General features: G+C 30.3%; 3 protein-coding genes across 5 annotated transcripts; all 3 read left to right on the top strand.

Moving 5' to 3' along the window:
* Positions 1–5,534: 5,534 nt before the first annotated feature.
* Positions 5,535–9,688, top strand: LOC105109176 (receptor-like serine/threonine-protein kinase At2g45590). 3 transcript variants are annotated; one of them, XM_011003788.1, is made up of 2 exons: positions 5,535–7,694; positions 9,634–9,688. In XM_011003788.1, exons 1-2 carry the CDS (start codon positions 5,713–5,715, stop codon positions 9,671–9,673), a joined length of 2,022 nt encoding a protein of 673 aa, XP_011002090.1. In that variant the 5' UTR covers positions 5,535–5,712; the 3' UTR covers positions 9,674–9,688. The 3 variants fall into 3 exon arrangements, with proteins under 3 accessions (XP_011002090.1, XP_011002092.1, XP_011002091.1); XM_011003790.1 differs by lacking the exon at positions 9,634–9,688 and adding an exon at positions 9,012–9,427 and having other exon boundaries at positions 5,536–7,694; XM_011003789.1 differs by lacking the exon at positions 9,634–9,688 and adding an exon at positions 8,977–9,427 and having other exon boundaries at positions 5,536–7,694.
* Positions 9,689–14,000: 4,312 nt separating this feature from the next.
* On the top strand, positions 14,001–14,982 carry LOC105109175 (probable carboxylesterase 9). Its single transcript, XM_011003787.1, has one exon. It carries the CDS (start codon positions 14,002–14,004, stop codon positions 14,980–14,982), a length of 981 nt encoding a protein of 326 aa, XP_011002089.1. The 5' UTR covers position 14,001.
* Positions 14,983–18,643: 3,661 nt separating this feature from the next.
* On the top strand, positions 18,644–25,225 carry LOC105109174 (poly(A) RNA polymerase cid14-like). The gene is made up of 6 exons (XM_011003786.1): positions 18,644–20,104; positions 20,426–20,794; positions 23,403–23,626; positions 23,743–23,806; positions 24,469–24,665; positions 24,897–25,225. Exons 1-6 carry the CDS (start codon positions 18,989–18,991, stop codon positions 25,105–25,107), a joined length of 2,181 nt encoding a protein of 726 aa, XP_011002088.1. The 5' UTR covers positions 18,644–18,988; the 3' UTR covers positions 25,108–25,225.
* Positions 25,226–25,999: the final 774 nt, after the last annotated feature.

Here is a 25,999-nt window from a genome sequence, read left to right as displayed (position 1 = left end):
AGGACAAAGTAGTATTTTGCACGGGTTACTCCATTTTAAAAGAGTTAAATTGATGATATGATTTTTAAAATATTATAATTATTTTTTTATTTATATGTATTTTATTGATAAAAAATATTTAGAAGAGTATATTATATTTTAATATATTTAATATACAATTATTTTAACAATTTAATATGACTTGGTTTACTTAATTAGTTTAAAAATAACTTGAATAATTTTTTATTAATCTAATATTAAAGGATAAAATTTTAAAAAAACTTAATAAATAAATAAATAAATGACCCGATTCGACCTCAGTAAACTTGTTGAATCCATAATATAGGTTACAAGATTAAAATAATCTCATAAAAATTAAATTAAAATGATAAATAAAAAAATAAAAAAAAAACATTGTTACATTTAATAATGTTTTAACATTTTTGTCAAGGGCATTTCTAAAAAACACGTGTTTGGTATTGTGGTTGGAAAATGTTTTGAAAGAAATTAAATTTTTTGTTTTAAATTAATATATTTTTAATATTTTCATATTATTTTTATGTGTTGGTATTAAAAATAATTTTTTAAAAAATATATTATTTTAATATATTTTTTTAAAAAATATTTTTAAAAGTAATCGCCACCATACCCCCAAACAATCTTAAAAAAAAGCAAAAAGAGGATAAAAAAATTTAGCTTTCATCCTTTATTTTTATAGCTCAAAGGAGGAGTTGTATTCAAGAGCTAAAATAACATTTATAAACTAGAGAGTTATTCCTACATGTGGATGAAAAGAGCTAAAAGTTTATTTAATATGTTTTTAGATAAAAAAAGAGTTTTTTTATTAGAGTTGTCTTAGTTTGTTATTATTAATAAATAATTGTATTAGTTTTTTTCAATTGAAGTGCATATATACACACACTATTTTAAAAATTATATTACCAACTTAGCTTTTCAGCCCCTTGGAGATGCTATAAGATTCTTACTAATAATATTTTTATAAGAAAAATAGTAAAATAGCATTATGTTTAGCATCCATATTGAAAGGGCAAAATAGTTTTTTTTTTTTTTTTTAACTCACTACCTAACATTGGAGATGCTATTACGCTTAGGCACTCCGCCGGTCACAATTTGATTTGTATTTATTTATTTGTCTTCCGCTGACACTCAACAAACACGCACGCAGATGGCTTTGTTGATATTTTTAAGAGCCTGCAGTGCCATTAAGGTGCATGAAGATCATCATCTGGGGTCCTAATTCCTGTCACATTCTCGTCGATTGTTCAGCATGAACAAGGTCGGTGTAAGCTTAAACTCCAGAGAAATGGCTCCTTCTGTTCTCCGATGGGCTTTTGACATTAACAGTTAACAAAAATACTTAAACAAGATGGTGCTTTGAATAGTGAAATCACGTGGATGTGTCCTTTTCGTTGTTTCCTCATTTGGTTTGTTCTAATTGAAAATCTTACAATCACCTCCATTTGAACGAGTCGTATTGATCTACGCCCATGAATACCGTTTAAGGGAGTCTTCGAGAGCATGGGTTAACCTGTATTTTTTAAAAATTTAATTTTTTATATATATTTAAAATTATTTTATTGTGTTTATTTTAAAAATAATTTTTAAAAAATAAAAAATTATTTTAATATATTTTAATATAAAAATACATTAAAAAATAATTATAACCACTTCTGTAAACATAAGGAGGTCTACCTCAAGTTTGATAACAACTTCTGAATTTTTTTTGGATTTATGGTTGTGTTTTTTTAGTAGATTAAAATACATTTTAAAACTTAAAATGATTATTTCGAGATTTGAGGGATGGATTTAAGCTGTCTAGCTAAAAATAAAAACTGAAAATGACAGCGTAGAGACTATGGTTCAATTTTCTCACAATAGTTCTTTTTTTTTTGGAAGATTAGCACAATTTTAAAGAAAACAAATTGATAAAATAATAAGTTTAAATCATCTTTGATAAAATAACACAATTTAAAATTTAATTAGTGTTGCTTGTGAGAATTGTGTTCCGGAGAATATTGCTAGTGGAAATAGCTTTACATTATTAAAAAATAAATTGACACAAATTCATAGAAAAAGTGAAGATAAAGAGAAAAAATGAATGCAAAAAAAAATTACACCTTACTTCGTTAAAAATAGTAGAATGTGCTGTTATTTTTTATACTGAATTTTATTCTTATTTTTTGTTATTTATTTATTTAATTTTTAATATTAAGATTTTTGAGAATTAATTTTTGTAATTATTTAGTATATTTTATTTAAGTTAATCCTGGTGTTAAGATTCATATGAGTTTAAAAAAATAACTTGAGTTGACTTATATTATTTTTTTTATTTCATCATTTATCGTTTAGTTGGTCGATAATTAAAATTTATAATTTTTTAAATTTATTTTTTATAAAATTATCTTAATTGCACAACTCAGGTTATGAGTTTAATAAATTATTATGAGTTAACTTAATTTTTTTTATTTTTTTATTTATTTTCCAATGATGTTAGGTTAGTTGAGAATTGGATATAACATTTTTTTTTATTTTTTTCTTTAGGTTAATCCCATTTTCATGATTGAGGTGCAGGTCTGACAAGTTTATTAGAACAAAGTTAAATTATTTTTTTATTTTTTAATTGAATATTTTTTTAATATTATCTTTTAATATTTGATAGATTAAAAATTAAGTTTTATGATTTATTTTTTATAAAATTATTATCAATTTATAACCTGAGTCATGAGTTTTATATATTAATAGGAGTTAGTTCAGATCAACCTAATATTTTATATTATTAATATTTTTTTAAAATAATTATAAAAAACCTTTTATAAACCTCATGTATTCACTTTGCACCCATTCTTTTCAGAATTATATTTTATATCCCAGTTCAATCTAAGTTTTCAAATTAAACACAATAATAAAATTTGATGCATAGAAGATGGACTGCCGTGGGAGCGGATTTGGATATGGAAGTAATAGATTAGTGCATAGAAAATAACATTAATAAAGTTAGAGCTGATGGATATTATTGAATATCCCTCTTCCAAGAAAATGTCTTGCAGCCTCTTGAGCCCAATTAGTCAATTTTGAGTCTCGAGAAATAGTCAGTAACATTAAATCAGAGGATGAAAAGACACCAGAGAAAGTAATGAACTAGAATTTGCTGTCCAGATGGGCTTATTTACTTCTGCAGGTGATAAGTACATTCAGGTAATGTAGGTTTTTGAATTTTAAAAGTTTTTTAAGAAAAAAAATGATTTTTTTTATCTTTTATATTTAAAATTAATATTTTTTAATATTTTAAATTATTATAAAATGTTATTATTAAAAATAATTTTTAAAAAATAAAAAATATTATTTTAATATATTTTTAAATAAAAAATATTTTTTTTAAATTACAACCACACAGTATATATTTTTGAGACGTTGTGTATGCTTTGTTTTAACCACGTAAAGTTGCAATTGTCTCCATAAACAAGCGGATCTGGTTCTGTGTTTCAACCAGGTTCTTGATGTCTTGTCCAAGAAGTGTGGTATATTTATGATGGGTTCATCATCAGAGAGGAAGCCAAGGCTTCAGAGAAGATTTTCAAATTCTACGACATAATATTTATGTTTTCAGTGCCCATACTAGAAATTCAATCCAGATCCCATTATCTCTATGCATTCAGCTGATACCAGGCAAATTAAAAGTCCAAAACAAAAATGACAAGCATGTCTATCTATATTTATGGAAATCTAGTAATTTTAGTTCAATAAAGAAGTTATAATATCAATATTGTAAGTACCTTAATCATTTAGTAGGTAACAGCAGTAAAAATTTGAAATCAAGAGAGTTACTCTTTTTATAATCTTAAGTTCGAGTTATATAATGTTAAATTAGTATAGATATGTATATTAATAAAAATAATATATTATAAAAATATTTTAACTATTAAATGAAATATAATAATAATTCTAAAAATAATTTAATAGTTGTAATTGATTTATTTTTGACATATCAACTTTAAAATGCAAGTTGTTTTGAACTTATAAATTCTAAAATATAAAATGTAATTTTTTAAAAATAAAAAAATGAAAAAAATAAGCGGGCTATAGAAATTTTTTGTAGTGATAAAAATATATTATTCAATATATTATCATCTTATTATTTAAAAAGAATATACTATATTGATGCTCGCCAGTTTTATAATATAAAAAAAGTTTTATAATAGTTGTTTAAAGTTTAATGTTGCCTTAAAATATATATTCAAGTTGAAAAAAAGATTATGACGTATTATATATCTGACAAGTTAATCTATAAAATATAAATTTATTTTTTAATATCATATATATATATATAATGTTTTAATTATTGTTCATTATATGTGATTTGTTATTTTTGCTTATTTAATATTTTTTAGATGAAGAATATTTTTTAATGATGTTGTGCATATTTAATTTTAAAATATATTAATGTGGTTCATCTATAATGTTTTCTTTTCTTTTGTATAAATAATATTTTTTGAAAATAAAAATATTTATTTTTTGATAATATTTCTAATATAAGTAATCTTACATAATATTTTTTTTTATTTTTTTTTATTTAATCAATTTAATGTGTACCTATTTTTATTATCGTTTAATTGAATAAAAAAAATTAATTTTAATAAACAAAATTAATAAACACAATTGAATAAATATTTTATCTTATAAGATCAAATATTTTGATTAATAAATGTCTTGATTTTTTCTAATTTTATTTTTAGTTATTATTCATGAATTTTTTTATTAATACACATAGTTTTTGAGTTATTTTATTATATATATACAAGATATTTTTAATTTATATATAGAATTTTTTTAATATACAAAAACTTATAGAAAAAAAGCATGTACATGTTATTATTTTTACAAGAAAAAATAATTAACCGGCAACTGGTGAAATAGTTAAATAGAACAGTTCAATGTAACTATTATTGATACATCTTATGGAAAGAAAATTTTTAAAAAATATTTTTTTAACATGAAAGATTTTATAATTTTTTTTGGAATCAAATGTAATTCTTTTTCTTTATATCTATTTTTTTATGTTATAAATACTCATTAATTACAGCTCAAATATTATAAAATGTTTTATAGTTATAACTGTAGTTATCAACTTAAGAATTTTTTTAATACGAGAAAAAAAAAAAAACCGAAAAGCTCTTCTTCATCTGAGCAAGACGAGGAGATTCGTAATATGGTATTCAGCATTTCAGCTCCTCGCTCTCTTTTCTAGTAAGGCTAACGAAGTTTGTTACGATTATTTTTTAAAGTATTTTTTATTTAAAAATAATATATTAATAGTATTTTTTTATTTTTTAATAATTATTTTTGAAAATAATATATTAAAATAATTCAAAAACATTAAAAATATATTAACTAAAAAAATTTAAAGTTTTTTAAAAACGAATTTCCAATGGTCCTCTAAATTAACTCACGTTCTAGATAGATTAAACCATGACAACCCATCCAATAACGGACACGAGTACTCAAAAAGTTTTATCACTCCTTCATGTCACATCCTTGTCACTCTATACTTCTTCTTATCCTCCACAAAATAGAAAACCAAATCAGAACAGTGCTCTTCTCTCAACGATAAAGAAGAAGGAAAGAAGGAAAGAAAATACCACACCACACTCTGTTACTCACCTCATGAATTTCTTAACTTAAAACAACCCCTTCATTTACTCTCTATTTACCACTATGCCATCTCGCCACCTCCGATCTCTATCAGAACCACCACCACTCCACCACCACATCCGCCTCCTCCCTCCACTCCTTGCTGGAACACTAACGCTCATTCTCATTTTCCTTATTGTACTCGTAGTCTTGCTCTATCGCAAAATCACGCGCAACCGTACAGCTCCAATTGCAAGATCTCCAAATCACCACCACCACCAATGCCGCTGCTACTCCTACTCTCTCCTCCGCCGTGCAACTTCCTCATTCTCACCATCCAACCGCCTCGGACACGGCGGATTTGGATCAGTCTACAAAGCTACACTACCTAACACTAATCAACATTTAGCTGTTAAATTGATGGACCAAAACGGTTCTCTTCAAGGCGAAAGAGAGTTCCATAACGAACTCTCAATTGCTTCTTGTTTAGATTCTCCTAATATTGTGTCCCTCCTTGGCTACTCATGTTCGCGAAAGAAGAAATTAGTTTTAGTCTATGAGTTGATGGAGAATAGAAGCTTACAAGAAGCTTTGTTTGATAGGAAATGTGAAGAGTTGATGAATTGGAAGGTTAGATTCGAGTTAGTGATTGGTGTAGCTAAAGGGCTTGAGTATTTGCATCATTTTTGTAGTCCTCCGGTGATTCATGGGGATATTAAACCTGGTAATATCTTGCTTGATTCGTGTTTTAACGCGAAAATTGGAGATTTTGGTCTAGCGAGATTGAGGATTGAGGAGAGTAATGGTTTCCCGGAGAAGAAAGAGGGTTTTGGAGAGGATAATGGGTCGATTTTGGAGGAGACGGAGAGTGTGGCAAGTGGGTGCGGAGAGAGTGGGATTATAGACGTTGGTGGTGTTGTGAGATCGCCGGAGAGTTTTGGTGTTAGGGTTTTGGATTCGGATGCGTCACCGGAGATGTTTTCAGTGGTTTCGCCGGAGGGTGGGGTGCATAAGGGGAGTATATCAGAGGCGGGTTTTGATAAGATGAGTGTTGATAGTGGAAGAGATCTGATTGGTGGAGGGAAGAAAGGTGGGTCGAGGAGGGATTGGTGGTGGAAACAGGATAACGGAGGTGGATCTGAGTCGGGGAGAGTGAAGGATTATGTGATGGAGTGGATTGGAAGTGAGATTAATAAGGAGAGACCTAAGCAAGAATGGAATGCAGCGTCTCCAATTTCCAGTGATAATAAGTTGTTGAGCAAAAAAAGTTTGAAGCGCGAGCCAAAGAAGCATAAGAAGAAATTGGAATGGTGGGCTTCTTTAGATGAGGAAAGAATGAAGAAGAAAGAGAAGAATAGAAAGCCTAGAGAGTGGTGGAAGGAGGAGTTTTGTGAGGAGCTGACGAAAAAAAAGAAGAAGAGAGGACTTAGTTCGAGTAATAGTGGAGATTTATGGTGGCAAAAGGATGGTGATGGGGTGCAAGAAAGGAAGAGGAAGAGGAAGAGCAAGGGTAGTAGAGGTAGTATGGATCGGTGGTTGGATGGTTTCAGTGGTGAATTTAGAAATGGGAGAAGAAACAGCCAGGATTGGGCTAGTTTAGAGATCCCCAGGAGTGGTGGTATTAGTAGCACGCCTAGCATGAGAGGAACGGTGTGTTATATTGCTCCTGAATATGGTGGAGGTAGCCTGTTATCAGAGAAGTGTGATGTTTATAGTTTTGGTGTTCTGCTTCTTGTGGTGGGTTCTGGGAGAAGACCGCTGCAAGTAACCGCCTCACCAATGTCAGAATTTGAGAGGGCTATGCTAATCTCTTGGGCCAGGCAACTTGCATACAATGGGAAGCTATTGGATATTGTTGATGCTTCAGTGCATTCGTTGGATAAGGATCAGGCATTGCTTTGCATTACAATTGGTCTCCTGTGTTTGCAGAAATCGCCTAGCAAACGGCCCACGATGAAAGAAATTGTGGGGATGCTTTCTGGGGAGGCAGAGCCACCCCACTTGCCATTTGAATTTTCGCCATCACCGCCGTCCAATTTTCCATTCAAATCCCGAAGAAAGGCTCGGTGAGTTTATCATATTTATGACATCATTTTAATTAACTGTAGAGCGTGTACTGTTGTAGCTGTTGTAGGCCATTTCTAATTTATCTTGTTTTGTAGAAATTGTTTGCCGAAATTGAAATGAATATACATATTTAATCATGAATTCAGGCTTGTTCACTTGTTTTTTCTTTTGGGTCTACACGTCACGTTTCAACGTTTTTACTTTCTGTAGAGATGATTCTTGAGTACGATGTTTTGGCGTTCTAAATGATTTAAAAAACAAACTAAACTTTTTTTAATTTAAATTATTTTTTTATATTGTATTGATGGATTAATATTAAAAATAAATTTAAAAAAATAATATTTCAATATATTTGTAAATAAAAAATATTTTAAAAAATAAAAGCAAAACCACTCTGACTTTTATTTCTACAAGTTGTCGAGTTTTAGGCAACCCAGGGTTATCGGTACTGTTGGCGGAGATATCTTTTACTTTCCAAGTGATGATCCCACCTTAAAATTCATAATCAATATATTTGTTCGCAGTTATTTGCTTTTTTATGACTTTTGGACCTAAATGGGACCATAGGATATATCCTTTTTTGTTGTCTGCTGCCTTTCCGAAGTTTTCTCGTTAGCAACATGAAATTCAGTAAAGGTGGCAAATGTTGGCCCAGTCAATTTCCTTTGCAAAATGATTTTGCGGTCACCTTATAATCATCGTCGTCCTGGTGTCTGCACTGTGCATACTGAGTATTCTTTTCGCTTTGCTTGAACATTGCTGGCCCGGTCAATTTCCTTTGCGAAATGATTTTGCGGTCACCTTATAATGATCGTCGTCCTGGTGTCTGCACTGTGTATACCGAGTATTCTTTTCGCTTTGCTTGAACATTAAGCATAGGCAGAAAACACTCTTGCAGAATATGCAGCATGTTTTTCAAAGGCTTCATTTGCAAATACGAAGCATGATGTTAGTCAGAACATTCTTGTGAGGGAACTGAAACGATTTATAGCATCTTACAACCGTAAGAGTGAACATGGAGAAGCTTGATAACCTTTGTCGTCCTTCTTAGACCCCCCAAGGCCTTGACTTAAGAGCGTCAGTTTCCATGGTTTTCCTAGTCAATCTGCTAAATGTTTCCTTAGCTTTGTCGAAAGCCCTGTCCAAGATGACGCAACCTCCAACTCTTCGACTGGATGCCGTAAATGTCGAAAGCCCTGTCCAAGATGACGCGGGACATTACCTTCTTTCCTCTTTGACTTATCCTTTATCATGTTGAGTACATAATCATCTAATTTGCAGTTGTGTTTCGCTTTGCATTGAATAAATTCATGGAGGGTTCTTCCCAAGATTTGAGCAGGTTGTTAGTGGATTCAAAGTCGCTAGTCCTACCAGTGAATTGTGGAACCAGCAATTTTAGAATCTTGACAGAATCTTCTATCTGTTGAAAGTCCGAGTGCAGCAAACATGCTGTTGAACAGTAGAAGATGAATGCTTTCCAGGCCTCTGTATTGCCCTCTGACTATTACAGCGGAGAACATTACAATGGAAAGGGATAAAAACAAAAGCATGTATTTCACTTTCGGTGGGAATTGCAGATGCGTGATGGAAGCCGAATGACTTGTTAATTCTCAAATTATCTCAAGTATCTTGCAATCTATAAATTCCCAGTTCCGGTGCCTTCTTAGTGTAATCTTCTGATGCTTCTCTCTCACTTAAATGTGATTCCACAGCCTAATTCCTCGGGATTTAATGTTGCGTCTACGGTAGCCTGCCTTTTTGAGTCGATTTCACGTTGATTTCTTCAAAATCTCTGCAGTATCAGCACGTTGACAACAACAAGTACACGCTTATAATATTAAAAAAAAAGACGTATAATGATTAATAGTTTAATTAACCATGAAACTTTTTAGCAGATTTGTTATTGTGATAATTATTTTCAAAATATTTGTTTTATAGTGAGTTGCACGGTGGAGTACACGTAAAATCGTGCTTTTAGATGCGGCGCTGTCTACCGCAGCCTCTATCTAGCTACAATCCTTTCGTACACAACCAACCGGAGTACTCCTAGTGGTATTTAGTTGGCTGGAAGCTCAGAGGCTTCAGTTACATGGTCACCAATCAGATGACACGACGTGGCCCTAAATGGTTGAGAGCTGAGAATCCAGCGGCAATGATGCCACCTCAACTATTGCACCGTGTGTGGGGTATTGTGATGAATTGAAAGTAAAATATATGTATTTTTTTAATTTTTCATATTACCTTATCAGAATTATTAAAAAATATTAAAAAAGAATCAATTTGAATATATTTTTAAAATATACTCAAATAATACAAGTAAAAAAAACAATGTGAAACAATCTCCAACTCTTCGACTGGATGCCGTAAATATTTCTCAAATAAAATTCCATTTGTTTGTATGGACAAACATGTTCTGACTATCCTTTGACATGTTAGACAACTAGACAAAGTAGTATTTTGCACGGGTTTCTTCATTTTAAAAGAGTTAAATTGGTAATCCGATTTTTTAAATATTATAACTATTTTTTTATTTATATGTATTTTATTGGTAAAAAAATATTTAAAAGAGCATATTATATTTTAATATATTCAACATGCAATTATTTTAACAATTTAATATAATTCGGTTGGCTTAACAAGCCTAAAAATAACTCGGATAATTCTCAATTAATTTAATATTAAATGATAAAATTTAAAAACAAATCAAAAAAATAAATAAAAAAATAACCCAAATCAACCTGAGTGAATTAACTAAACCCATGGTACAGGTTACAAGATTAAAATAATCTCATAAAAATTAAACTGAAAAAAAAAACTAAAAAAAAACATTGTTACATTTAATAGTGTTTATACATTTTTGACAATGGCATCTCTAAAAGGATAGTGTTTGGTATTGTGGTTGGAAATCGTTTTGAAAAAGATTATATTTTTTGTTTTAAATTAATATATTTTTTATTTTTTTATATATTTTTATGTGTTATTGCCAAAAATATTTTTTTAAAAAATATTTTTTAATATATTTTAAAATAAAAAAATACTTTCAAAAATAACCACTATCATGTTCCCAAACATCCTTAAAAAAAAATAAAAAAATTGGCTTTCATCATCCATTTTTATAGCTACAAGGAGGAGTTATATAAGAGCTAAAATAACATTTATAAACTAGAGAGATATGCCTACATATGGATGAAAAGAGCTAAAAGTTTATTTAATATTTTTATAAGAAAAATATTAAAATAGCATTATGTTTAGCATCCATGTTGAAAAGGCAACATAGTTATATATATATATATATATATATAACTTTCTATATCTAGCATCTACATTGGAGATGCTATTATGCTTAGGCACTCCGCCAGTCACAATTTGATTTGTATTTATTTATTTGTCTTCCGCTGACACTCAACAAACACGCACGCAGATGGCTTTGTTGATATTTTTAAGAGCCTGCAGTGCCATTAAGGTGCATGAAGATCATCATCTGGGGTCCCAATTCCTGTAACATTCTCATCGATTGTTCATCATGAACAAGGTCGGTGTAAGCTTAAACTCCAGAGAAATGGCTCCTTTTGCTCTCCGATGGGCTTTTGACATTAACAGTTAACAAAAAATACTTAAACAAGATGGTGCTTTGAATAGTGAAATCACGTGGATGTGTCCTTTTCGTTGTTTTCTCATTTGGTTTATTCTAATTGAAAATCTTACAATCACCTCCATTTCAACGAGTCTTATTGATCTATGCCCATGAATACCGTTTAAGGGAGTCTTCGAGAATATGGGTTAACCTATATTTTTAAAAAATTTATTTTTTTATATATTTTTTTAAATATTTTGATGCATTTATTTTACAAATATTTTTTTTTAAATAAAAAAAATTATTTTAATATAAAAAATAATTTAAAAAATAACCTCAATCATGTTTTCTTCAACATAAATAGATGTACCTGAAGTTTGATAACAACTTCTGAGTTTTTTTTGGATTTATGGTTGTGTTTTTTTAGTAGATTAAAATACATTTTAAAACTTAAAATGATTATTTCGAGATTTGAGGGATGGATTTAAGCTGTCTAGCTAAAAATAAAAACTGAAAATGACAGCGTAGAGACTATGGTTCAATTTTCTCACAATAGTTCTTTTTTTTTTGGAAGATTAGCACAATTTTAAAGAAAACAAATTGATAAAATAATAAGTTTAAATCATCTTTGATAAAATAACACAATTTAAAATTTAATTAGTGTTGCTTGTGAGAATTGTGAGAATTTTGCTAGTGGAAATAGCTTTACATTATTAAAAAATAAATTGACACAAATTCATAGAAAAAGTGAAGATAAAGAGAAAAAATGAATGAATGAATGCAAAAAACAATTACACCTTACTTCGTTAAAAATAGTAGAATGTGCTGTTATTTTTTATACTGAATTTTATTCTTATTTCTTATTATTAATTTTTCTTATTTAATTTTTAATTTTAACCTTTAATATTAAGATTTGTGAGAATTACTTTTTGTAATTTTTTAGTATATTTTATTTAATTTAATCCTTATCTTAAAATTCATGTTGTGAGTTTAAAAAAATAACTTGAGTTAACTCATACTATTTTTTTATTTCATCATTCATTGGCCGATAATTGAAATTTATAATTTTTTAAATTTATTTTTTATAAAATTATCTTAGTCTCACAACTCAGGTTATAAGTTTAATAGATTACTCTAAATTAACTCAGGTTTATTAATTATTTTTTAAAAAAATTATTCTTCAATAGTAGGTTAGTTGAGAATTGAAGGTGACATTTTTTTTAATTTTTTTTTTTTAGGTTAAATAACATTCTCTTGATTAAGGTACAGGTCTGACAGGTTTATCAGGGCAAAGTCAAATTATTTTTTTTTGTTTTTTAACTAATTTTTTTTAGTTTTCCCTTTTAATATTTAATAAATTAAAAGTTAAATTTCATAATTTATTTTTATAAAGTTATTATTATTTTATAATTTGAATCATGAATTTTATCATGAGTTACTTCAAAACAACTCAATATGTCATGTTATCAATATTTTTTAAAAAATTAATTATAAAAAACCTCTTATAAACCACTCATTTATTCACTTTGCACCCATTCTTTTCATAATTATTTTTTATATCCCAGTTCAATCTAAGTTTTCAAATTAAACACAATAATCAAATTTGATGCATGGAAGATGGACTGCCGTGGAGCGGATTTGGATATGGAAGTAATAGATTGGTGCATAGAAAATAACATTAATAAAGTTAGAGCTGATGGATATTCTTGAAAATCCCTCTTCCAAGAAAATGTCTTGCAACCTCTTGAGCCCAATTAGTCAATTTTGAGTCTCGGGAAATAGTCAGTAACATTAAATCAGAGGATGAAAAGACAACAGAGAAAGTAATGAACTAGAATTTGCTGTCCAGATGGGCTTATTTACTTCTGCAGGTGATAAGTACATTCAGGTAATGTAGGTTTTTGAATTTTAAAAGTTTTTTAAGAAAAAAAATGATTTTTTTTATCTTTTATATTTAAAATTAATATTTGTTAATGTTTAAAATTATTATAAAATTTTATTATTAAAAATAATTTTAAAAAAATAAAAAACATGATTTTAATATATTTTTAAATAAAAAATATTTTTTTATTTATATTCATATTAATAAAAAAATATATTATAAAAATATTTCAACTGTTAAATAAAATATAATAATAATTATAAAAATAATTTAATATTTTTTATTGATTTATTTTTTATGTATCAACTTTAAAATGTAAGTTATTATAAACTTATAAACTCTAAAATATAAAATGTAATTTTTTAAAAAATAAAAAATAAAAAAATGAGTGGGCTACAGAAATTTTTTGTAGTTATAAAAAAATATCATTCAATATATTACCATCTTATTATTTAAAAAGAATGTAATCAAATATACTATAAATTTTAAATTTAAATTTTTTTCTGCTAGAAAATATATTAACAGTATTTTTAAATTTTTTTATATTAAAAGAATAATTTGAGTGGATGCTGTGCATTTCTAAAATAGAGAAGATCGCATCTACTAAAACGCTTCAATTGGAATTTCGTGGTAACAAATATATCTCTGAGGCATGCAAGTTTTTTTTGGTGGTGAAACATGATTTTCTCCCCAGAAATTTTATCCACCTAATGATCTGTTGTTTAAAATAGCAACATGATCCATGATTCATGGCAATATTAAGGGCAACCAGATTTCTCCACAAAGGTTCAAAGTAATTGTGAACGAACTCCCTCCCTTCCTAATTCACAGTAGTTCTAGATACCATATCATGCCCGAACTCGATCCCTATGAGTACCTTAACATCAGGATCGATCCTGATGGCACTGTCACTCGGCTCCTCAATTTGCCACCTGCAAACGTAAACCCTGACCTGAACTCTGGTGAAGCCGTATTCTCTAAAGATGCCATTCTCAGCGAGGAAAAGAACACTGCAGTTCGTATTTACCTACCCTCCAATATCATCACTAAACACGCCGCCGCCGCCGCCACGGTGAACGAGAAAAGGCTTTTGCCTATAGTATTTCACTTCCACGGTTGTTCCTGGGTCCAATTTCGTGCTAACAGCACTATTCTACATGCAAGCCGGAGTTTGTTTGCATTCACAATCCCAGCTATAGTCATCCTTGTTGACTACCGTCTCGCGCCTGAGAATCGACTTCCAGCACCATATGAAGATGCGACTGATGCACTTCTTTGGCTTCAAAAACAGGCTCTGGATCCACAAGGTGAGAAATGGCTTAAAGACTACGGAGATTTTTCTAGGTGTTACCTTCATGGGTCTGGTTGCGGAGGCAACATTGCGTTTAACGCTGCCTTGCGCTCTTTAGACATGGATTTGAGCCCTTTAAAGATTGATGGTATTATTTTGAATCAACCATTGTTTGGTGGGCGAAAAAGAACAAAATCTGAGATGAAATTTATAGCTGATCATGTGGCATCATTACCAGCAATGGACCTTATGTGGGAGTTGGCATTGCCAGAAGGGGCGGACCGTGATCACCCATTTTGCAACCCAATGGTGGATGGACCTCATAAGAGCAAGCTTAGTTCATTGCAGCGATGCTTAGTCTTTGGTTTTGGAAGGGACCCATTGGTAGATCGGCAACAAGACTTTGTGCAAATGCTGGTACTTCATGGGGTGAAAGTTGAAGCTTGTTTTGATGATTCTGGGTTTCACAGGATAGACATCGTGGACCCCCAACGAGCTGCCATCCTCGATGAAATTGCTAAAGGTTTTATTCATTCTTGAGTTTCTTTATGCAAATGCTATTTCCTATATCTTGCAAATAATCGAGCTATACAAAGTTCAGTGATCAGCAAAAAACATGAATGAAAAATGTTCTTTTTTTCATTATTTAATATACCAATAAATATTTTAATATTGTTTTTGAGTTTTGGATTGTAATAAGCAATTCAGACTGCTGCAGGATGTTTAGTATTGTGACTTACTTCTGAACAGGCCATGGACAAACGTATTTTGTAATGAAATTCATTTGCTTAAAAAGGTTCTTGGATAAAAGAGCACAAAGAAGATGATCCATCATAAAAGGTGGAAAAATTTTCTTCTTTATATATAATTTAATTAGATTTTAATATAGTAAATATTGTGGTGTATAGTGTTTTGAAAAGTATTTTTTATTTTAAAATATATTAAAATAATTTTTTTTACATCAGCATAATAAAACTATAGAAAAACACTAAAAAAATAATTTTAATTTAATATTTTTAAAAATAAAAAAACATACTTTTAAAACACACATAAACATAATTACAAATACAAAATCAAATAAAAAACAAGCTATGTATGCCTTTTTTTTATTTTCTCGGGCTACAACAATCTAATTATAAACAACAATAATTATATGCACAAAATTATTATACATATATATTGAAGTTTTCATGTATGAATGATATAATTATAAATTTTGAGAGTTATTGTAATATAATGGTGGTACAACTATATATATATTTTTTATAGAAAACAAGTATTTTTTATTTTTTTCCTTATACTTGGTATTTTATCATTTTATACTTTTTTTATTTATCACCATTTTTTTATCTTTATGTTTTTTGTAATATGTTTTTAGTTTTTTATTTTTTTATTTTTTCTATTTTTTAAATATTATTTTTCTATTTTTTACATTCTGAATATTTATCCCTCTACATTTTACATATTTATATTATTATTTTTAATTATTTTTATTGTTTTATAAAAAATAATATAATTGCAAATTTTGCTAATTTGTTTTTACTATAGAGATATTGTAGCGGTGGCAAAATTATAATTATAACTTTTTTAGATGACAGCTATTTCTTATATTTTTTTGGTTCATGATAACCAATTGATTCAAAAGCCTTCAGTCTTTGCAATAACTGTCAGGGAATGAAAGCCTTCAGATCTCTAGTAAAAAATCATACATTCTAATTTAAAACCTCGAACAAAACTCACAATTATCGCTCAATTGTCTTAAATATTTTATAATGTCAATTTTATCATATTAATGAAAATACTCAAAACTATGGAATATCAAAATTAGAAAATTATTTAATTTAAAGATAGCTCAATTAATCAAGTTTTAAATTTGTTAAGCTTCAATAATTATAAATTTAAGTTTTTTCAGGACTATTAAAAATTTATATAATTATAATTTTAAAAAGTTATATAATTAATTGAAATATGTGTAAGTTAGACCTGAATATTTATATTAATGATAATAAAAAATTTAAAGAATAATTTTTTAATAAATTTAAAAATAATTATAAAAATAAGAATAAATATACAAATATTATACAATAAAAATCACTCAAAATCGATTGAAAGAAAGTAAAGGACCATATATATAGTACAAAAATAAAAGAAAATGGCATATATGATTTTTAAATCATTTCATAAATCTCACAGAATATATATAAATTTTAAATTAAATGATGTAATTTTTAACTGGAAAAATAATAAATTAAGAGAAATTTTTTATGACTAAAAATGAAAATCATTAATCAATTAGTTTAAAATCTAGAATAAAATAAAAATAAATAAATAAATATACAAAAAGAAATACTGATTACTGGGGATTCGATGAAAACAACATGTGGGGCTTTAATCAAAGACATTGTCGTACATTAAATAAAAAGATATCTTCCCTTCTTCTTGAAGTTCCAGCCGACAACAATGAAGGAAAGAACCGACTTGGAAATTTCTCTACTTCTCCTCCACTTTCTTAATTTTCTTTATTAGGTTAGAAGAATTTAAAAGGAAAATAACCTTTTCTTTTCTACGATGAAGACAATAAGTGTAGAAGAATTGTGGATATCATGGTTATTGGAATACTCTCCTTAAAAAAAGAAAATGAAAATTTCAATAATAAATAAGAAAAAGTAATTTAAATAAAACACAGAAAGTGCCATTTAAATAATTCTTGATAGCATTTAAGAGGCATCATTATTGTGAGAATTTATGTAAACTACGATGGTGATAGAATTTTTATATTTCAATTTAATCATTTTTATGTATTTAAATTAAAAAAACTGATGTAATTTTTGAAATATTTTTGAGAAAAAGATACAATACAAGTTATTTTATTGTTTCTACACTCTTGAGAGAAAAATTATCATTCTAAGATTGAATATTTTTCAATTAATTTAAAATTCGATCCTTGTTTCCCATAAAATAAAGAAGAATGGATAGTCATGAAGGAAAGAAAAAAGAAAGATTATTTGTAGGCAGTTTAAATTTAGTTAAACGATACTTTCAATTGGTTTTAATTTTTGAAATCAAAATTAATCAAAACTAAATCAGTGATATAATTTTTAAATAGATTTAATTGATTTTTTTTTAATTTAGTATTTTTTATTATTTGTTTTTATAATTTTTATAGTTTAATCGGTTAATTGGTTTTTTTAATGTCCAGTATTATTAATTTAGATTAAAAATAAAAAATAAAAATAAAAAATAAAAAATAAAAATTAAATTAAAAAAATATAATATTTAATAAATTACAATTTAATAATGAAATTTAAAACAAATAAAACTTATAATATTTAATAAATTAAAATTGAATAATGAAATTTAAAACAAATAAAACTTTTATAAAATAATCAAAAATAAAAATAAAAAATAAAAAATAAAAAAAATAAAAATAAAATTAAAATATCACTACAAAAAAAGTTAAACTATAATATTTTTTTTTTAAAATTAAAATATCACTACAAAAAAAAGTTAAACTATAATATTTTTTTTTAAAATAAAAATAACCAATGCCGAATCATTTCACTAGTACCGACACATGATGCTTTATATAAAAAAACACAATGCAACGTTTTAATAATAAAATAAAAAAATAATTTTGAAATTCGAGAACTTCCATACTCTCCACAAAAATTAAATAGGTACCTCCCATGTGTCTCTTGATATATATATATATATATATATACTGAAATGGTAATAACAAAAAATTATTATAAAAAGAAAAAAAACCCTTTAAAACTAATTTAAAGTTTTTTATTTATTTTTAATAATATTTTAATCATTTAACTGTACTTTTTAATTATTTATTAAATTTTATATTCAATCTAATATTAAATTATCTCCTGCTCTATATTATAATAAAACGAAAGCTACTATGCAAATATAAAATAGCCTTTGACGTTCATTTTAATTTTTTCTTTTAACGATATTCTCGTTATTTAATTGTATAATTTAAATAGAAAAGGATTTATTTATTTTTAATTAATTAAATAATAATAATAATTAATAAGCCCCGTAAAGAGGCTACCATGCTCTTAAGAAAGCTCCGTAAAGAGGCTACCATGCTCTTAAGAACCAGTATTAAATTTACTGGACAGAGAAATAGCGGTGCATAATATTAGATTTATTTAGCTTCTTTTAATATGCTTTGGATGTTTTAACGTTGAAACACCTTTTCGTTTTCCCAACAACTTCCCTGATAAGCTAGATCCACGTCAGGCTAGATGACTCACAGTCACTTCCCCTCACTCTCCTTCCTCGCACTCACCAAGCTACTACACAACTCCAATCAACGCCGTTCAATTAACACCAGTAAATTGTGATCCCATCAAATCAATTCGATTCAATAGATTTGCTTTTACACATGCAAGTATATAAACCCAATCCTCACCAACCATGGCAGCACAACTCATTCGATTCTAGCGAGTGAGGAAAAAAATAAAAATAAAAATCACTGTCTGTCTTCCACTCTTTTCAGTGTAGAAACCTTCGAGTCTACGAATACAATACAATGTCCGGTGGCGGCGGTGATGCTCCATCTATCCCGCCCGCCAATAATGGCGGCGAATTTATACTCTCTTTACTCCGAAGACCTAACCACCACCCAACACCATCGCAGCAACAGCAGCAGCAATCTCAGTCTCCTTTTATGACCCCACAATTACAAAATCACAATCACAATCAACATAATCCTGCAGTCGCAGCTGTTGGCCCCAGTCTACCTGCACCGTCTAGTCAAGTGTTGAATCCCAACGGCCGTGATGTTCTCCCCAATTCTCCTCCTCTTTGGCCCCATAATCTGGGCTTTCCGCAGAAAAACAATGCTTTTCCTCACCCCCGTCGAAATCAATATTTAGCAGAGGATTTGCAAAGATTAGGGTTTTCAAATGTGGAGACTAGAGCTAATAATAATAATAATAATAATAATAATGACAATTCGATCCAGCATCTACTTCAACAGAAGCAACAGTTTGAGCAAAAGCTACAGTTCGGCTCGTTTTCGAGTGAGATTCAAAGCCCTGCTGAGGTTTTAGTGAATGCGAATTTGGTGCGAGAAGTAGGATCAGGGGGCAGAAGCTTCAATGAATTGGAAAGGAATAGGCATCTCGAGAAGCAAGCAAACTCGAATTCGAGGAGAAATTCTGAAGTGCGACAGCCAGGAGGCAGCAGTGGAGGATGGGGAAACCAGCACCGAAACCAACACCTACACCAGGAACAGCACCGGAATTATAGGTCTCCGTCTCCGGGGTTCTCCAATAAGCCTAGAGGTGGAGGAGATGGAGAGAATTGGGATTACGGAAGCAGGAGGAGAGAATTGGAACTTAATATTACCAGGGAAAAGGGAGATTTTAGTAAAATGAACAATGAGAAAGTGAGGAGAAGTGAGGGGTCAGTTGAGCTGGGGCTTACGAGACAGCTTGATCGTCCAGGTCCACCTGCCGGGAGTAATCTGCATTCCGTTTTGTGTTCGGAGATTGGGGAATCCTTGATCAATCCGGATGGTGAAAATGGTGAAGATGGAAAGGATGATGGAGGAGAATTGGATGATCTTGGTGAAGAGCTGGTGGATTCTTTGTTGCTTGATGGTCAGCCTGAAGGCAAGAAAGACAAGAAGGAAAGTAGCAAGGTCTGTTGTTTTCTTTTCTATCTGGGCATCGAGTTTTAAATTCAGTTACTTTATGTGAATCTTTTAATTGTATTTGATGTTCTAGGAGTTGAAACTTGAAGTAACTAGGAGTTCAATATAAATATGAGGGCGCTACTGTAACTATATTAATCTTCCATTAGTTAACTAAATTATATACCTTGATCGACATTCTCAGTAGACGTTCTTAATGAAAACGGAAATGAAGTTAGTGTAAGAAAATATAATGATTGCTTAGTAGCTGTTTCTAATTCCTTCTCTAATCGTGAATCTATTGGATTTTCTTGCGGTTTTGATGATCAGGAGTCTAGATCAGATAACAGGGGGAAAAATATACTTAGTCAGAGGATGAGAATGCTTAAAAAGCAAATGCAATGTTGTTTAGATATCGACAGACTAAATGCTGCTTTTCTTGCAATTTACGAGTCATTGATACCGCCAGAGGAAGAAAAAATGAAGCAGGAGCTATTTTTGATGTCATTGGAGAAACTGATCAACAAGGAATGGCCTCAAGCTCGATTATACCTATATGGTTCATGTGCAAATTCATTTGGAGTTTCAAAGAGTGATATAGATGTTTGCCTCGCAATTGAGGATGCTGAGGTTAATAAGCCTGAGGTCTTGTTAAAGTTGGCTGATATATTGCAGTCAGATAACCTCCAGAATGTGCAGGTAAATGAGATTGCTGACTTTTTAGAGGATCAATAAATTCAGAGATAATGCAATAAATGCCATTTAACTGTTTTGGTTTTCTTCAAACTCCTAGAATGTTTTCTGGGTAAAAGAAAATGACTTCTGCTAGAGCTCCCCAATTGAGTAGACATTTAAAATTTGCTTCCAGGCATTCTGATGAAGTTCTATAATTCTCAAGGGTTGACCCTGTTATTTTCTTTTATAATTTAATTTTATACACGTTAATTCTTTTAGCTGAATGTTAGGATTTAGTTTCTTGGCGTGTGTACCTTCTATTAACTAGTCTTCTAAATGCAGTGCCCAAATTCATGAATTGCCATTGATAGTTTCTAAGGTAGAATGACTCTGGAAGATAAGAATATGATTTTTCCTACCTGATAATGAGTTCAAATATCATTTTCCCCAAATCCTGTGGACTATATAAAAACACATGCATGCACATGCAACCTAGTCTTCTAAACTTTATTGCCATATTGAACGTGTAAATTGCAGAGCATGCAGATTAAATATGCTAAATGTTGCAGATGCTTGGGGTTACACCTTTTGTGTTTGTGGATTATGTTTGATACGATAAACAGATTTCCAACGTTCATCCTTAGGATTGAATGTTAAAGAGTGATTTTAGTTAAAGAAAACTTTATTGATGAAGGAAATGGATTGTACCAATAGAGAAAAAGACATCTTTCAAATGAAAAACCCACACACTAGGACAATTGGAATTTGAGAGCCCTGAGCCATCTCATCACTTTGAAATTTGAGTGTCCAACAAAGAAACCCCCGGAGAGCTCCCCATAGTGGAACAGCATAGGGGTGGCAGTGCCCACAAGAATTGTTTTTGAAATGCTCCATTCTCAAAAAAGTTGTAGTTCTACTCCATCAACAACTACCAAAAAGGAAAAAAAGCTGCAAAGAAAGCTTACTACCATAATGTCTTGATGTCTTTCCATTTGTCCAAACCCGTCAAATAGATCAATAACAACTCCTCATCACTTGTAACCAAAAAGGAAAAAAAGCTGCAAAGAAAGCTTACTACCATAATGTCTTGATGTCTTTCCATTTGTCCAAACCCGTCAAATAGATCAATAACAACTCCTCATCACTTGTAACCAAAAAGGAAAAAAAGCTGCAAAGAAAGCTTACTACCATAATGTCTTGATGTCTTTCCATTTGTCCAAACCTGTCAAATAGATCAATAACAACTCCTTGTCACATGTAACATCCCCCATTATATTAGGGACATGTAATACGGACAATTAAAAGATATGTAACACAGATGATTATTTTTAAACTATCTTGAATTGTGTGGTTTGGTCACTGGCCACCATTTTTGGGTTTGACAAGCTGTTTGCGTTGTATTTATGCCTTTAAAACGAAAGAGTTGTGTGGTATTGCATTTTGTTGCATGTGATGTAATAGCATAAATAGATTACCATGGCAACTCCATGATGAAAGGCTAACTAATTCTGCTAAAGATCATGTTGCTGCTTACAATACTCTGCAACTAGCCAATTTAGGTGATCTATGAACTATAAGCTGATATGCTGCCTACATTAAAGTGCTTGAGAAGTAAACCTTAGTAATAAATATAACATGTTACCAATTATTTTGATATTTTTCATTTCATTGCTTGGTTGCCTGTTCTATTAGACATCTTCAGAGGGATTTTCTCTTGTTGCAGTTAGGTAATGAAATGAAAATCATTTGATAAGATGGTAATAGCCATGATCTACAAATTGCCGCTTTGGTAATTTTGTTTTAGAACCATGTTATGACTACAGTTGTGTGTGCACTGACACACATTCACGCATGTGGGCCTATTAACGCTCTTATTCCTGTTACTCACATTCAGGATGCATCTTCATTTTGTGTTTTTTTGGCAGGTCAATTCGGTGAACGAATTAACCTGTACAATATTTTTTCTCAGTGTTCTGTGTTCTCCATGCTTTTTTTTCCCTATTCCCATTTGGGCCCTTATTTTTCAGTATTCTGTAGGGAGTGAATATGTATTTTTTCTCTCATTTTTAGTAACAGTGTCAAGGTATTAATGAGTTATTATTTTGTAAGCCTAGTGATATGAGGTCATGGAACTATTATGTGCCATTACATCTTCATCGTGAGTTTATGTTTCTGCAATTTTTATATTAAATTTTGTTTGCAAGTGTTTGGATGACTCTAAGATGATCATTGCAATTTCTATTGACTTTGTGCAGTTCATTCGCTTAACCATCTTTTTTCAACTATATATAATCTAGAGGTTCCTCAAAGAAATAATTATCTTGTTTGGATAATCAATGAGGTTAAAAGTAAGAACGTGCTCTGAAAAAATAAGGTAGAATCCTTTGTGAGATATAAAGTGAGAGCGTGCTCTCAGAAAATAACTTTGAGATATTTAAGACAACATTGGATCCTTATATACCTTGTCAATCCAATTGGAACTTGATCACTATCCATTTCTTTCTTAATATGATGTCTTATTTTCCACACTAATTGATCCTGGTTTATTCTCCTTAAGAATTTCTGTACTGTTTGGATGTCTTGTGACTCTTGCTTGTTTTATTTTTGAGTCCATAATCCCATTACTTTGCAGGCATTGACTCGGGCCAGGGTTCCCATAGTAAAGCTTATGGATCCGGTGACTGGCATCTCCTGTGACATATGCATAAACAATGTTTTGGCTGTTGTGAATACAAAGCTTCTTCGGGATTATGCACAAATAGATGTCAGATTACGGCAATTAGCTTTTATAGTGAAACACTGGGCCAAGTCAAGAGGAGTCAATGCAACTTACCAAGGGACCCTATCTAGTTATGCGTGAGTCATCATTAAGAATTATCATATTTTCCTGAACTTTTCATGCGCCTATATGATCTAAAGACATCTATGTTCGCTTATTGAGTTTTTGTTGCCTGATATTTCTTTCTTTTCAGGTATGTTTTAATGTGCATTCATTTTTTACAGCAGCGTAGACCTGCTATCCTTCCATGCTTACAGGTCTGCATTTCTATTCTGCTTGTTTATTTAGGAATTCTAGGTTGGGTCTTTTTTAGCATTTCAGTTATTTTGACATTTCAGTATGTGCTCATATCATTCTTTGATGTGATTATTCCTGAAGGTTAAGGGAATTGGATGTTCTTTTGATTTCTTTCACCTTATTATATTTTACTTCAGTTGAACAGATGAATGACCCAAAATTAATCGCGTAGGAAATCTGAACCTTTTGCTGGTTATTTGCTCAGGATTTCAATTTTAGTTAGTGATTACTTCATAGGATGGTGCTCTCTGTTGTGTTGCCAAAATGTTGTCTTTTCAGCTTTATATGGTACCTGGCATTATTCTGGAGGGAGCATCCAAGAGGATATTGAGTATCATCCTCTGCTTTGGTTTATGAAGTGAACTCTTGCCATATTCTTGTATCTGATCATGCTTCGAGAAGTAATGTATTCTTCCTGAAATAAGAACACTGAATCAGTTTGTTGATGAACATGAAGTGGTTATAATTTTCTGGTAAACTCATTTTGGGGCAAATATTTTGGACAATAGCATTATTCAGCTTCAAAATCTTCTACGTGAACAAAGCATTTCCAAGTGAAATTTGTTGCTTGTTATCTTAGTCTTTGCTGTAAATGTCTTTATTGTGAGGTGCTCTCTTTCAGGAGATGAGAACGACATACTCTGTCACTGTAGATGACATTCAATGTGCTTACTTTCATCAAGTTGAAAAACTCCGTGGTTTTGGATCTCGAAACAAGGAAACAATTGCTGGATTAGTATGGGCATTTTTCAATTATTGGGCATATAGTCATGATTATACAAATGCTGTTATATCTGTTCGTATAGGAAGCATACTCAGGTGATATGTGCTTTCCAGTGTCCTTTCATAAGGTTTTTATCTGCCTAATTACGAGACTTGATTGACAAATATACGCCTTATGATTATTTTTCAGACATTATCACAAACTTTATTTTTATTTAAATTGTTTTCGAGGGCTCAAAAGGTTTTCTTTCTGCTTATACTTTATAGTCAGCTTGAGATGTTATGCAGCGTTTGACTGACTGTAATACTGTGATTATCTTTCTACAGCAAACACGAAAAGGAATGGACAAGGAGGATTGGGAATGATCGCCATTTGATATGCATAGAGGACCCCTTTGAGATATCTCATGACCTTGGTAGAGTCGTGGATAAATTCAGCATAAAAGTTCTGAGAGAAGAATTTGAACGTGCAGCGGATATCTTGCAATACGATCCAAATCCCTGTGCAACGCTCTTTGAACCCTATATTCCCAGTTGACTTGCTGGCCTGTGCTTGGAAAAGCATGATAGATGTATTTATGGACAAGTTATACCTGTCGTGTAAAGTCGCTTTTCTAACGTCATCCTCATTTCCATCTATGCCTTGTGCTTTCGTATTATGGTTTATGTGTGTGTGTGTGTAATTGTATATATATATTTGTATTATATGTATATATTTGTGTTATATGTATATCTATATATATTTGTATTCTTGTCTTTGGTACAGAACTTTTAGTTTTCAGAATTCAAAAAATCCCAAGTTCAGGTTTTGACAGCCGACCGGAAAGCTGGAATTGGAGTAGGTAACATAACTTTAGGAGAGTATCTTTCGTTGTTTCGTAGGCTTCTTCCTCCCAGGTTGCTTTATGTGAAGCTTTTTCACTGTTGGGGGCTTTCACAGAGTATTCCAGGAATGCTCGGACTTTAGAATTAACGATGATTTTTTCCGTTAAAAATAATTTTTTTTAATGTTAATTCTTTATTCGTGTATCATACGTTCATGCGATTGAATCATGAAAACTAATGAATAGTTTTGACGCTCAAATTATTGAATATTTTTTCTGGGCCAGCTTGCGTGCATCACGACTAATCTTCACGGTCCACTGAATATCCTGCAAATCCAGTAAGCATGTAAGGCACCGTGGGGGTGACAAGCGCGCACGTTAGGACTCGAACCCAGATGCAGTGGAAGGAGACAAGCCTTTTCCACCGCTAAATCAAGTCCTAATTTGCCCAAATTATTGAATATTAAAGTATCAGACGGTGACTACAAAATGATTAGATTCTTACTGTTTTTATTTTTTCCTTTTAAAAATGTTATTTACCCAAATTATTGAATATTAAAGTATCATACGGTGACTACAAAATGATTAAATTATGAGTGTTTTTAT

Source organism: Populus euphratica, unplaced genomic scaffold, assembly GCF_000495115.2.
Source record: "Populus euphratica unplaced genomic scaffold, PopEup_1.0 scaffold341.1, whole genome shotgun sequence".
Classification (NCBI taxonomy): domain Eukaryota; kingdom Viridiplantae; phylum Streptophyta; class Magnoliopsida; order Malpighiales; family Salicaceae; genus Populus; species Populus euphratica.
The sequence above is the reverse complement of the archived record's forward strand: the minus strand, read 5'-3'. Positions and strand labels throughout refer to the sequence as shown.